Source organism: Narcine bancroftii, chromosome 5, assembly GCF_036971445.1.
Source record: "Narcine bancroftii isolate sNarBan1 chromosome 5, sNarBan1.hap1, whole genome shotgun sequence".
NCBI classification, from domain to species: Eukaryota; Metazoa; Chordata; class Chondrichthyes; order Torpediniformes; family Narcinidae; genus Narcine; species Narcine bancroftii.
Genome location: NC_091473.1, coordinates 219,314,037 through 219,327,120, shown reverse-complemented (window position 1 = coordinate 219,327,120; position 13,084 = coordinate 219,314,037). Strand labels below are relative to the sequence as shown.

Here is a 13,084-nt window from a genome sequence, read left to right as displayed (position 1 = left end):
CTGGTAAAGATTATAAAGATTTGTGGACAAAAACATTCTTTAATTGGTTAAATGTGAAACTGGCTCCATACATGCTTCTAAGTTAAACATTCACTAAATTTTAAATACATCTTTGATCCAATGGAGCTATGGCACAAAGATAATTTGGTAGCATTACACGACCACTGTGTGAACAGAAATTCACGGCTCACTGCCAAATACCCACTCATTCAAGTGTCCTGCACTGCTATGTGTTCCTTTTCTAGAGGGGTTAAGTCCCTGATCTACACATCAGATTTACCTGCTTCAGTCAATGCTCTCAGACACTGAACTGGAAGCAGAAAGTAACTACATTTCCTTTAGCTTCACAATAATATAGCTTGTTCAAAAAGTCTGCTTAAGGTTTTAAGGGTTGGCTATCTATTAATTGGAATACAAAACACAGCTTCAAACCATTTGTGATGACTTAAAAATCCAAGCTAGAATTCTCAGCACATGATGGTAATATGCAAATGAACAGATGGAAAGGATCAGATTTCCACTGATAATGTCTTAAACCAGCTGTGTTTAAGTATGCAAATTCATTACCAAAACTTTAACAACAAAGTTTTAATAGGAGGGTTGGGAAATTTACTTTTCTTTAGAGGAAATGACCAATTACTAGCTTTCTATGTCTACGGACCATTGTTCATATCATGTATCCATCTTTAATTGTTTTAAATTTTAAGACACAATCAAAATAGGAATATCACAAAGAATATACATCTTTTAAGATGCGCTAATAACAATCTCAGAAGACTAATTATAAATGATAAGAGTGCCAAATTTACTCACAAAGTTATTCAGTGAAATTAAACAAATACTTGACTTGGGCCTTTTAAAAGCTCTGGCTTAAGTTTAATATTTCACCAATTTTAAAGGGATACCTGCAAAATGACAATAGCCTACATATCTATGAATATTCTGTACATTGGTTAAAAAAAATACACGTTAAGTCTTCGCTCTGGGATCAAATTAGAGGTGTTTAGCCATGCATTAAGCCGTTTTGTGACTTAATTCAGGTCTCCAATTTAGTACAATGTGGTTTGGAATTGGCTCTAAATTAATTCTAGACTTGCAGTTTATAGTGCACAAAATTCAAGAAATGTTTGAATCCTTGAATCATTAAAAGTGACATTTGAATGAACAATGATGTTCCATTGAAAGTCCTTAAGCCAAGATCAAGACCAGTGTAGATTGTATAAAGATCAGGTCAGTTGTCATGTTTATGAATTGTGGTAAAAATTATTAGCCATTCAATCCAATTCTGAAATGATGCTAACATTAATAAAAATTGAATTAATTCAAATGCTAAACTGGCTGATATAAGCGTGCAAAATATTATGCATTTGGAAAAAACAAAGATCTAAACAAAGGGCAAACTAGAGTATGATTAGATATGGATGTCTTTGCTCAAATCCATATTTAAATTTATTGTCACTTGATACTTGGTGCACTTATGGCATATTTTTTAATCGTTTGACAATGGGAAAATAGTAAGATACTTAAATTTATATAAACCCTATTCATGACCTCAGGCATGTGCTGACACATTAAATTACATAATTCTGAAGATCAGTCACTATTGTAAATACATACCAATATTGAACCATGGATAATAATTCTTCATTTAAAAAGTGAGGCTGAATTTAAACTGAATATTTATTTTCAAAGTTCTAATATTAAAATCTATTAGAATCCACCTTTTAGCAGAAGTGGTAGTTTTTTTTGGGGGAAGATTCAAGAAAACAGAAGAGTGTAGAAAGGAAAGATCAAAATATTAAACCAGGGACAGCAAATCATTTAAGTAGCAACTGCGTTTGGCAATTCTAAGAAATGCTACAGAAATGTACAAATGTTATTAACTTTTAGGTATAGATTTTGTTTGGAAATTTACAATGAAAAATAGTCAAAAAGTATAATTAAATGGATACAAAAGTAAACTGTTACATTATGCACTGCAACAAAATATTAAAAGATCACATTACTTCTCTTAGCTCTTCAGTTATCAAATGCAACAACTATTTTTACTGAGTTCTTAATTCGAAAACCCTCCAATTCTTTCCCAAGCAAAACAAGCCTAGACTGATACCTTTTTCCCAACACTGTTTCAAATGGATAAGTCTGGTGAATCTCTGGCAATTTCTTGTCAAAATATAAAATCTATGTTTAAAAATCAGAATCTCAGGGCTGCATGGAGATCTGCAATACGTACTGGCACTCCGTGAGCCATCAGAGTATTAGGATTCATGATGGTGACCAGCTGATGCAGAAGGTCAGGCTGGGATTCAAACAGCTCAGGCGCCAGTCTCTTCATAACACTCTCCAGCTGTTCTGCCACGTATGCTGGTGCTCCATACCATGTCTTAGGCTCTCCCCTAATTAGTTTTAAAAGAAAATTAGAATCCATGAACTTGAGATTATAAAGCACTCTACTGTTTACGGAAAACTAATCAAAATATAAATAAACCATCAGGAGTGTGCTTTCTTAAAAAAAATGACGAGAATATTCTGAAAAATTGAGCAACTGTGTATTTACATCCGGTGCTGAAACTACTAGTATATCTGTTACCTGACAAGAAAACCCAATCTAGCTTCTGCTTGTATAAAAACAAAATATTTTGCCAAGACAGTATACCTACAGTCCAGAAAAAGCAACAAAGCAATGATTCAGAACCCTCCATAATTGCTAACAAAGGCAAAGCACCATTACTAAAATAAGAAAGGAATACAGGAGAATGTGTAGTAGATACTGGCTAAATTATTTTCAATAACAAAAAGTACCTTCTGCAGAACTGGAAAGTATGCTTTGATTCATCCATATGACCATCCCACCCATAATCACCTTCATTGTTCCCTCAATCCACATTTTTTTTTAATTCTAAAGGCTTCTCGCATCAACCCTGAACAGTTTTTGAGAGATGTTTAGACATTTTCATTTATAATTACATAAGCAGTACAACTCTAATAGGACTGAATTTATTTACCCATGCATTGTCAAAGCTATACCAATTTAAGCAAGCATTTAGACAGGTCTGTGTCTCTACTACACTCCATATTTTAAGGTATTCCAAGGCCAAACTTTTATGGATTACCTCAAAACCCAATTTAATCTGACAAGTTTCAAAAATATAGCTTTCTATTAAATCCAATTTTCCATTGTGATTTGAGTTTTTTTTTAAAAAAGAATTTACCAAAAAGTCCGAATAAATTTCAACAGCTCCAAATGCTACTCTTTAGAAACAGTTGAAATTACATCACATTTTACAGAAATGGTGATGTCAGATCCATTATATCTGGATCCCTACAATTAATTAGTATCTTCAGGCTGCTTGACAGTTTTCTCAGAACAAATGTGGTGAGCTGGAGCCATTATTTAGGGTCTTGCCAAGAACTTGTTACCTTGTCCAATGTCTTAGAGAAAGTAGAACAGTCAAAGCAACTCATTATTTTAAACCTAAACTGACAACATATTCTTTCTGTTGACAACCTATGTCACCAAGAAAGCTTGCATTTATTGCCTGAAGGTGGTGCAAACAGAACATGGTGGTAGATCATTTGGCCTCTTTCACCTGTTGTAATTTACTATGGTCATAGCACACTTTTGGCTTAGTACCATTTCCCTGAAATAACACCATTTCACTTGATTACATTAGGATTCTAAATTCCATCAATTGTTTCAGAGCTGATCAATTTAGCAACTGTTTTTCTGCAGCCTTCTTCGGTAGAGAATTCCCCAGATTCACAATGCTCTTGGTGAAAATAAAATCCTTTCCTCTGTCCTGAATTGTCAACCTCTTATTTTAAGGCAACTTCGCAATTATCAACATTCCAGCATAGGAAAACTAGCTCTGCAAGCTCTGTAACAATTTTTGCATATTACAGTCAAAAGATCACCGCTCATTCTTCTCAAATCAAAACAATTTATGCTCAATTGGAATAACTATTCTTTGTGTAACAAACCCACCATATCAAGAATAATTTTATGGGAACTTTTATCAAATCCCTTTTTTAACAACCATGGCATGGCAACCACCAGGATTCAAATGCTGCTGTCAACTCAATGAAGATATTCTCAGTATTTTCAGAAAAATAATAACCCATCAACATTAAAGGTTCAGCATTTCCAAGTCAGACGGTTTCCTGTACTACATTGTGAAAAGTGCATTATATGGAGAAAAATGTCAACAATACTTTTTCTCCCCCCAGAGTGCAAGGAGCATACATTCATCAGCTAGATTCCAACATTTTAGTCCACATTTATTCATCTAAATATTAAATTCTCCAGTTATCTGGTGTTACAGGATTTCATGGAGTCAATGTTGTAGATTTTCAGCAGAAGTCCTTCCCATGTATCTCTGCCATCACCCTAGTAAATCTATGCTACTAATGGGTAATTCACGTCCAGGGTTCATTGTCTCGGACACAGACTACAAGTTGATGATTGCTTGAAAATAATACAAGCCAGGTGGTTGCAGGAAAGCATTCCCAGATTTCTCTGATGTCCCAAGAGATTAGTGAAAATAATTTACAAGGAGTTAGGACTTAATCAAATCTAAGTTGGGATGGTATATCTGGTTTTATTTTCTGTTTTATATCAGTTTGATATTCATCAAGATATTTGATAGAGGAGAGGGCAGTTAAAAGTAATCACATTGCCTCATGCCTGGAGTCACATAGGCTACACCATGTAAGGGAATCCTTCCATCATGACTCTTTTTGTTTTCCTGTTGAAATGACTAATAGGTCTTTCATTGAACCAAACTTAATTTCTCCATTTGGCAGAAAGGGACTTAACTCCACTTAGTCTAGAGTTTAGAATTTTAATCACGTCCAATAACTTAACCATTATGCCAACGGATCTTTCATCATCTCCTCTCTGTGATTATGTTCATATCCATTGTCTCAATACTTTCATGAAAAGAGAAACAATTAGAAGTAATTCAACCCATATTTTTAGCAATCCTTTCTCCTGCTTTCCAAATATTTGCAGATCTACAATGATTCTCAGTTTCTATATTACCAATGGTTTTCCACATAATACTCTAATCTCTAACAGATTTGGGATTCTCCAAATACATAGTCACCTTGACCCCTGCTACTCTTAAACATTTTGTGCTTCTCCAATTCAGCTATTTGAACACCCAAATACTGGATTCCTTCCTTAAGTGTCAACCTGCATTCACAGCAAAGGTATTCAACACAATCTGCATGTTTTGATATTTACTCATTACTCCATCCCTTCTTAGCAGACCTTCCTTTGCTCCTTCCTTGTCTTTCCCTACATTATAAAACTTGTTTTAATTCTGATTAAAAAACATGGACTGAAAATATTAGATGCCACTCTTTACCCAAGGTGAAACTTTATGAGATATGTTCAATTTCAGATTTACAGAATTTTTTTTTGTTATTTGGTAGACATTTAGCTAGTTTATACCTTGGAACAAGGTCAAGGTTTCAAACAACAACAACAACAAAAATGTAGATTAAAAAAACCCTTCTACTCCAGCAAAACAATGTCAATAAATTCATTCAGAGTTCAGTAAGGTGCCTCTAAACTTCTAGGTAAGGGGCATCTAACAAAATTAATGAAGATTTGAAACTCAAATTTGTAACATATTCAACAAGTGGGCAACATATACAATTAAACATTCATTAGTGCATTGATAACAGTAAAACCACTCAATTCATTCTGACCGATCTGACGTTATTTTCATAGATTAAAAATACATACACGAGCCTTTCTATTTGAATACAATTATAATTTTGTTGAATGCAAAAATAAAAAATATTTAAACAAGCTCTTTGTTGCTTTTCCCAATACCAACAATAAAATCTAGGATTAAGGAACTGTTAAGAGGGTTCTGATTTATGAGAAAAATAATGATAAACAAATGTCAAATCAGGGTTTGAGGTTTTATCTAGCAAAATAAAGACCAGCTGATGGATACTATGCATTGTGACTTTCAGACAACTTTCACTGAGGTGCTGCACAATATGTAACTAAACAAAATTAAAGTACAAAGGTTTGGAGGACATACACTGGTGTAGACTGGGAATAAGCAACAAAATAAAAACAGAATAAATGAGCTAAGTGGGGATTGTGGCTGGTGGGAAAGCTAAAGGGGTCAGTGCCAGGGTCTCAGCTGTTCACAATTTATATCAATGATTTATGTTAGAAATCATCACGTGTGAGGTTTCTAAATTTGTTGATGATGCAAAACTGGGTGGCAGGTAAAAGTGAAAACTGTATGAATCAATGGCTGAAAGTTGATGTAGAGAAAGTTCACAGGAATATATTCACTGAAATGTGGAATGTAATATGAAAATATGCAAGCAGTTTTGGTAAAAGAAAAATCTAGAAAATCAGAGATTTTAGGAATGTTAGGAGATTGAAAGATATTTAGAAGGTCCTGTGTCATTTTGCACAGATCTTGGAAACCTAATTTGCAGATGCAGAAAAACAATTAGGAAGACCAACCCTGTAAGTGCACTACGGCACAAGACAATGCTTTGGTGAGAAAGCACCTGAAACAGTGTGCAATTTTTGTCTCCCCATCTTCCATAGGTGCCTCCAATTTTGATTCTTAGAATGATGAGCTTGTGAACAAGGATTAGGCAGATGGACTGTTTTCTCAATAATAGAAGGTGACCTTAAGGCGTAGCAGAGTAGATACAAGAATGAAGTTTTATTTTGCCTTTGCTGTAGAGCCAGGATCACAATTCCAGAATAACTGAGATGAGAAAATAACTATTTAGAGGATAGTGAACCTTTAGAATTCTTTACCCAAGATGGCTGTGGAGGCTCAATCAAACCAAAGATCATTAGATATCTGCACATTAAGGGAACCAAGGGATGCGGTTAATAGAGAAAAGTAGCATTAATGTTAAAGATCATCCATAAAATTTTTAAATGATGTCACAGCTTCTGGAGTTGAAAGGCCTGCTCTTGCTTCTGCTTCTTGTGCCTTTTGCCTAGAGCCTAGACTCTGAGGACATTCTCAGCCTTGCAAACGTAATCTCATCAATGACCCTGCAAGTATTTGAACAATTGATTGCTCTTCATATCCATATGATCAGTTAATTTTAAAAAACTTCAATTTTATAGCTGAAGCAAAGCCATCTTGTAAGTTAATAACTTTCTCACCAGTGCAGATAATTGATTGAATAACTCCAGTGATCCTCAATATGCCAGCAAAAAGAGGAGAAGCACATTCCAACATACAGCCAAGGTAACTTCATTCCACAAATATCTGCACTGACATGCGTCAGGACTGAAGGTTCCAGAACAGGCATATTGTTTAAATTCCATCCTGAATCCAAGTACTCCTTCAAGTAAAATGAAACAAAAAAAGGCATCAGATTTAAAAACAGCAGTAACATTTTAGTCAACCCAAAGTCAATTGCAATGCTAGAAAGCCAAGAATCCCTTTGCCTTTATTCTCAAATGTCATTAAAAATAATCACTGTTCATAAATTCTAAGTACCTTTGAGTAAACTGAAACTTTAAATAGATTTTTTTTTAAATCACCTTGTGTCAAACTATATCCAAAATCACCAAAAAGACGGTTTAAAAAAAAAACAGCTGAATAAATCAGAGCCTGATTGTCAAATTCCATTTCTGAATGTCAAGGGTGAGCTAGTCCATTGGAGACAAAATTGGTTTGGTGGAAATCAGTGAGGTCTTTTTAAGATAGGAGGCCTGTGACCAATGGTGGTGCAGTGATTGGTGCTGGATCCCTGGTTGTTTGTCATGTGTACTAATGATTTGAATGAGAATGCACGCTTGCATAGGACACAAAAATCAGTACATCAGATAGTGAAGCAGGCCATTTAAGGTGACAACCGGATTTTGATCAAGAGGAAAAAATGGGCAGAGGAATGGCAAATTGAATTTAACCCACCAGACAAGTGTGAAGATACACATTTTGGAAAGTTAAACCATGGCAGGACATGCGCAATAAATGGCAAGCCTCTGGGGAATGCTGTTTTAACAGAGAGACTTATGGGTACAAGTACAGTACATAGTTCCCTGAAAGTAATGGTTAGAGAATGCTGAAGAATGTGAATGGCACACTTACCTTCATCAGTCAGCAAACTCTTGTACTAAGAGTTGGGATGTTATGTTACAACACTGATGAGACTGCACTTGGATTATTCTGCACATTTGTAACTACCATCTGATAGGAAGGATGTAATTAAGCTTGAAAGGATACAGAAAAGGTGCACAAAATTTTGTCAAGACTGGGTGGCTTGAGTTGTGAGGAGACTGTGTCAGTTAAGACCATTTTCCCTGGAGCAAAGGAAGCTGAAGAGTAACCATCAATGTTTAAAAATTACGAGTGACATAAATAAAGTGTATGATCAGTCTTTTTCCTCAGGTCTAGGATTCTAAAATGAGAGCATAGATTTAATGCAAGAAAAACTTTTAAAGGCGATCCAAGGGGCAAGTTTTTTGACAATGAGGGTTGTAAGTATATAGAATCAGTTGGAAGAGAAGGTGGTATAGGTGGGTACAATTATAATATTTAAGATATTTGAATAGGCAAATTAGTAAAGACTGAGAGGAATATGGGCCCAATGCAGACAACTGGAACAAGCTCAGGTAGACAAATTGGTCAGCATGCACAAGTTGGGCAAAACCCTCTGTTTCCATACTGTATGCCACCATGATGGCATGCAAGTTATTATTCTTACAGAAGGATCCACTACAAACACAACCCTACAGACTTGGGTCCAATCCTTTTCATGGTCTTTCTCACCATAATACCGTGTCTCACTTCTAATAACCTACCCATTAAAGTACAGTTAAAATACAAGGCAAATGAAAGTTCTGCAATTTCCAGAACTAAGTATCCTTCAAACAAACTACAACACACAATTAAAACACCTGCCTGCTTCTGATCATACCATGAATGAGGGCTCAGCCCCGAAACAACAGTTATGTATCTTTACCTTCTTTGGATGCTGAGAGACTGCTGAGTTCCTCCAGCATTTCTGTTTTTAACTACAATCACTGCACTTGCAAACTTGAACGTTTCACTACACACAACTCCTGTATATTCTTCGATCAGAAGCACAAGTTCCACATTCTCCAAGAGAATAAACCTCATACAAATTTGTCCCCACTGCAATATATCACATTCCAACAATTAAAATTCTCCAAGACTCTGCACAAAACACTTTCCATCTCCACAGCCTTTGCTCAGTGATGGCATCACCTCTGCCCTCTCAATTCAGCCTTCTGAAGAAGTGTTTTAAGATCTAATTATCTCACCATGCCAAGCCTTGGGTGTACTCAGCAGAAGTGATCCCAATTCTGTGCTTGCACCAAAGAAGTTAGATTTTTTTCTTCCCCCCCCCACCCCCACCCCCACCCTGCATTCCAGGAAATTACTCCCACTTTCTCAGAACAGGAATGAGGGTGCCATTTCCATGCTGACATTTTACCTTCGAGACCCCTAGACATTTTCCAGGAAGGCTGCAGTCACTGCAAGCATTCCAGACCGACTTGGGTTGAAGTGTATCGTGTACTGTCATTTTCTTGGTATATTTGTAATTTTTTTTAGTGCTGCCTGCTCTCCCAAGACTCGCTGTCCCGGCAGTCCACTGCCTGGTCTCTCCCACAGCCTGCTGCCGACTGTCTGCACTTTCCCGCAGCTGGCTGTCCCACTGTCCTGGGGTTCACTGCCTGTTTTGTTGCTGTGGGCTGCCAAGCCTAACCCCACATCTAACCCGAATCAGAACCTCAAACATAACCCTAAATTTGACACTAGGTCTGCCAGATTGTGAGGGCAATTACAAAGCATTATTCCCATGCTCCTTTACACATTGTGCATCTATTTCTTAATACATTGTGCACATTTTCCCCTACAATCTTTCATATGGTGTACATATGTGGTTTATTGCCACACTCTCTATTAATTGCTATGTCTTAATAAAAGTAACATTTGATAGCAAACCCTCATGTCCAACTTGTCTCTCACGGACCTGACACTTTATCAACACACAATGACTGATGCGGAGACCGACATAGTTGCGGTCAACATTACTCACCATTATTATCCTAATTTCAACCTGAATACAAAACTAGGGGAATATTTATGAGCCATATTTTGAGAAAGATAAGTGAATCTAACATGTCATCAAATATGGTATATTCTAAGTGACATTAGACATTGACACTGTTGAGTTAGACATCCACCCGTTTTGTTCACAGAAGGCAGGTAAGCTGTTTAAAATAGTGGACAAAAATGGAGATTTGAAGTTTTGGTCATCCCTGTGTGAACGACCAATACCAGGGACTCTTCATAATGGTAAAATCCCATGAAGTCTGTAAAAATCGTAAATACTATCTCTACAAAGCCCTCCAAATTGTTGGAGCACAGATATCAACCATCAGATTATTCTTCCAAATTACACTTCCATATTATTCTAAGAATCAAGAATCTAATTTAAATCAGTCAATTCCATTGGGAAGGCCACATCATTCACATCTAACGCCAAATGCCTGGAATGTCTTCTGCTTCAAGCTCCAAAACATAAAAATAATCGCTAAAGAAGTTTCCAAAATCTACTTTTAAAAAAAATTTGAAACATCCTCAGTCTTTAAATTCCTCGCTAATGGTTGATCCAAATACAGAAGACATGATCAAGAAGGCGAACACTTTGCATCAAGGGAATCACACACACACAAAAAAAAAAATCACCCAATAATGCCCCAGCCCAGTCAAACACCTCCTGAACCATCAATGGGCAATGGGACATCTTCAAACACTGACTCAGGATCCACAGAACTAGAATGGAAGGAAGCCTTCCTCCATCCCAAGGGATTGCCTGGGACAACAATCAACAGACAAGGTCTTCCTTACTGCTCAGAGTTGCAAAATATTAATAGTGACTCGTATATGGATGTCCAATCTCTCAGAAAACCATTTAATAGCTTTATCTCATGTAAAGAAAAACACTCACTAATTCACCATATTACAGTCTGCCACCTTGTTTAATTACTTAGCCTTTTGTGCCATCTTCCCAGCTCTGCTTTGCACCAGCAGACACTGGTCTCTTCATCAAAACCAAACAAACATAACAGTTGGGGTCTCAACACTGATCAGTATATCCTGAAAAATGACCTACAAGTTACTACACTCTTTAACCTTTATTAAATTATATTTTTGTGCCAATTTAAAAAAACAGCTGTAACAACATTGGTTTTATTCATCAAACTTTGTTTTGTTCATCAAGCTTTAGAAGTATTATTTTGAATGACAGCAGTTTATCTTAAAAGAATCAGAAATTTATAGCATCAAAAAAAAAATTAATTAACAACTCACCTCTCACCCCCAAGCCATTCAAAAAAGATTCAATTTGGTTCATATCCACTTCTTGGCTTTTGGCCCAATGATTCACCAGAATACCTATTCAGCTACTTATTAAAAAATGACATGAATTTTTGTTTCTATCATCCCCTTCAGGCAGCAATATTAAGAACTGCTAATGCAGCCAAATTTCACCAATCCCGAGAATGAAGTTCATCATACCTTTGAACCTGAAGTACAATCATCTTGAATGCCGAGCTGAAGTCAATGAACAACAGAGTGGCATACAAGGCATCGTTCTCTCGGTGGGTGAGGATGTAGAGGAAGGTTTAAAGTTCAAATTTATTATCAGGGTACATAATGACATCACATACAACCTTAAGATTTTTTTTCTACAGCCTAGGCAAATTTTCTACTAATCACCAGTCCAAAAAAAACCTATACATCAGACACGTATACAAAAGAAAGAAATGTAAAGAAAGGAGTGCAAGAAACTGACTGCACAATACAGAAAATAAATATTCAACAATAAATAATGTTCAGAGTCAAATGATTAAATTTGTTGCTCAGTAGTCTGATGGTGGCAAGGTAGCAACAGTACCTGAACCTGGTGGCATGCTTCTTGTGGCACCATTATTTCTTTCCAGATGGCAGCAATGAGAACAGAGTATGTCCTGAGTGGCATGGATCTTTGTTGAAGGCTGCTGCTCTCTGTTAGCAGCATTCCATGTAGATTTTCTCGACAGTGGGGAGATTTTGCCTGTAATGTACTGGGCTTTGTCCACTACCTTTTGCAGAGCTTTCTGCTCAAAGATATTGGTGTCGCCATAACAGGCTATAACACTTTTCACTACACATGGTTAATTTTTTGGATATCAAACCAAACTCGAAAGTAGACATGCTGATGTGCTTTATTCACAATGACATTTGTGTGTTGGGTCAAGCAAAGCTCCCAAGAGATAGTGACTCCCAGGAATTTAAATTTGTTCCTGCTCTCCAACTCTGACCCTCCAATGATCACCGGATCGTAGACCTCTGATTTTCCATTCCTAAAGTCCACATCAGCTCAATGGTTTTAGTGACATTGAGTGGAAAGTTGATTTTAGAACACCACTGAACCAATTTTTCAATCTTCCTCCTGTACCCAGAGTACCCAGCCACTTCAAACAGGCCTCATTCATATTGGTGCACAAGAAATGTGTGGTAACCTGCCAAAATGTGTCAAATCACATCCGTTCAATTTGCCTACCATAGCAACAAGTCTATGGTGGATGCCATCTACACAAACCCCTCAAACACCTGGACACCAAAGATGCGTATATCAGGATGCTTTTTAAATCGGCTACAGTTGGTATTCAACACCATCATCCCCACAAAATTGATCAACAAACTCCAGGTCTTGGGCTTCAATCCCATTATGTTATGGGATCCTAGATTTTCTCACCTCCAGACCACAGTCAATGTGGATTGATAAGAATATCTCCTCCACAATCTCCATCTGAACTGGAGCATCACAGGGCTGCATTCTTCGTCCCCTGCTCAACTTGCTACGCACTCATGACTGAGCTTGGCATGATACCATTTACAAATTCATTGACGATACCACAGTGGTAGGTTGCATCAATAGGTACAATAAGAGGGAGATTGAAAATATGGTTGAATGGTGCACCAACAACAACCTCGCATTCAATGTCATCAAAACTAAGAAGCTGAATCCTGACTTAAGGAAGGGAAAACCCAGAGGTGTA

The 13,084-nt window shown here is 36.8% G+C and overlaps 1 protein-coding gene across 2 annotated transcripts in view; it reads right to left on the bottom strand.

The window, feature by feature from the left end:
- kdm5ba (lysine demethylase 5Ba) overlaps positions 1–13,084 on the bottom strand; it is a 138,224-nt gene that overhangs the window by 74,325 nt on the left and 50,815 nt on the right. For both annotated transcript variants that reach the window (XM_069941294.1, XM_069941295.1), the window contains 2 exons: positions 7,166–7,347; positions 2,234–2,396 (listed from right to left, as the gene is read on the bottom strand). In XM_069941294.1, coding sequence (XP_069797395.1) covers positions 2,234–2,396; positions 7,166–7,347 — 345 coding nt within the window. The remainder of the gene's footprint in view (positions 1–2,233; positions 2,397–7,165; positions 7,348–13,084) is intronic.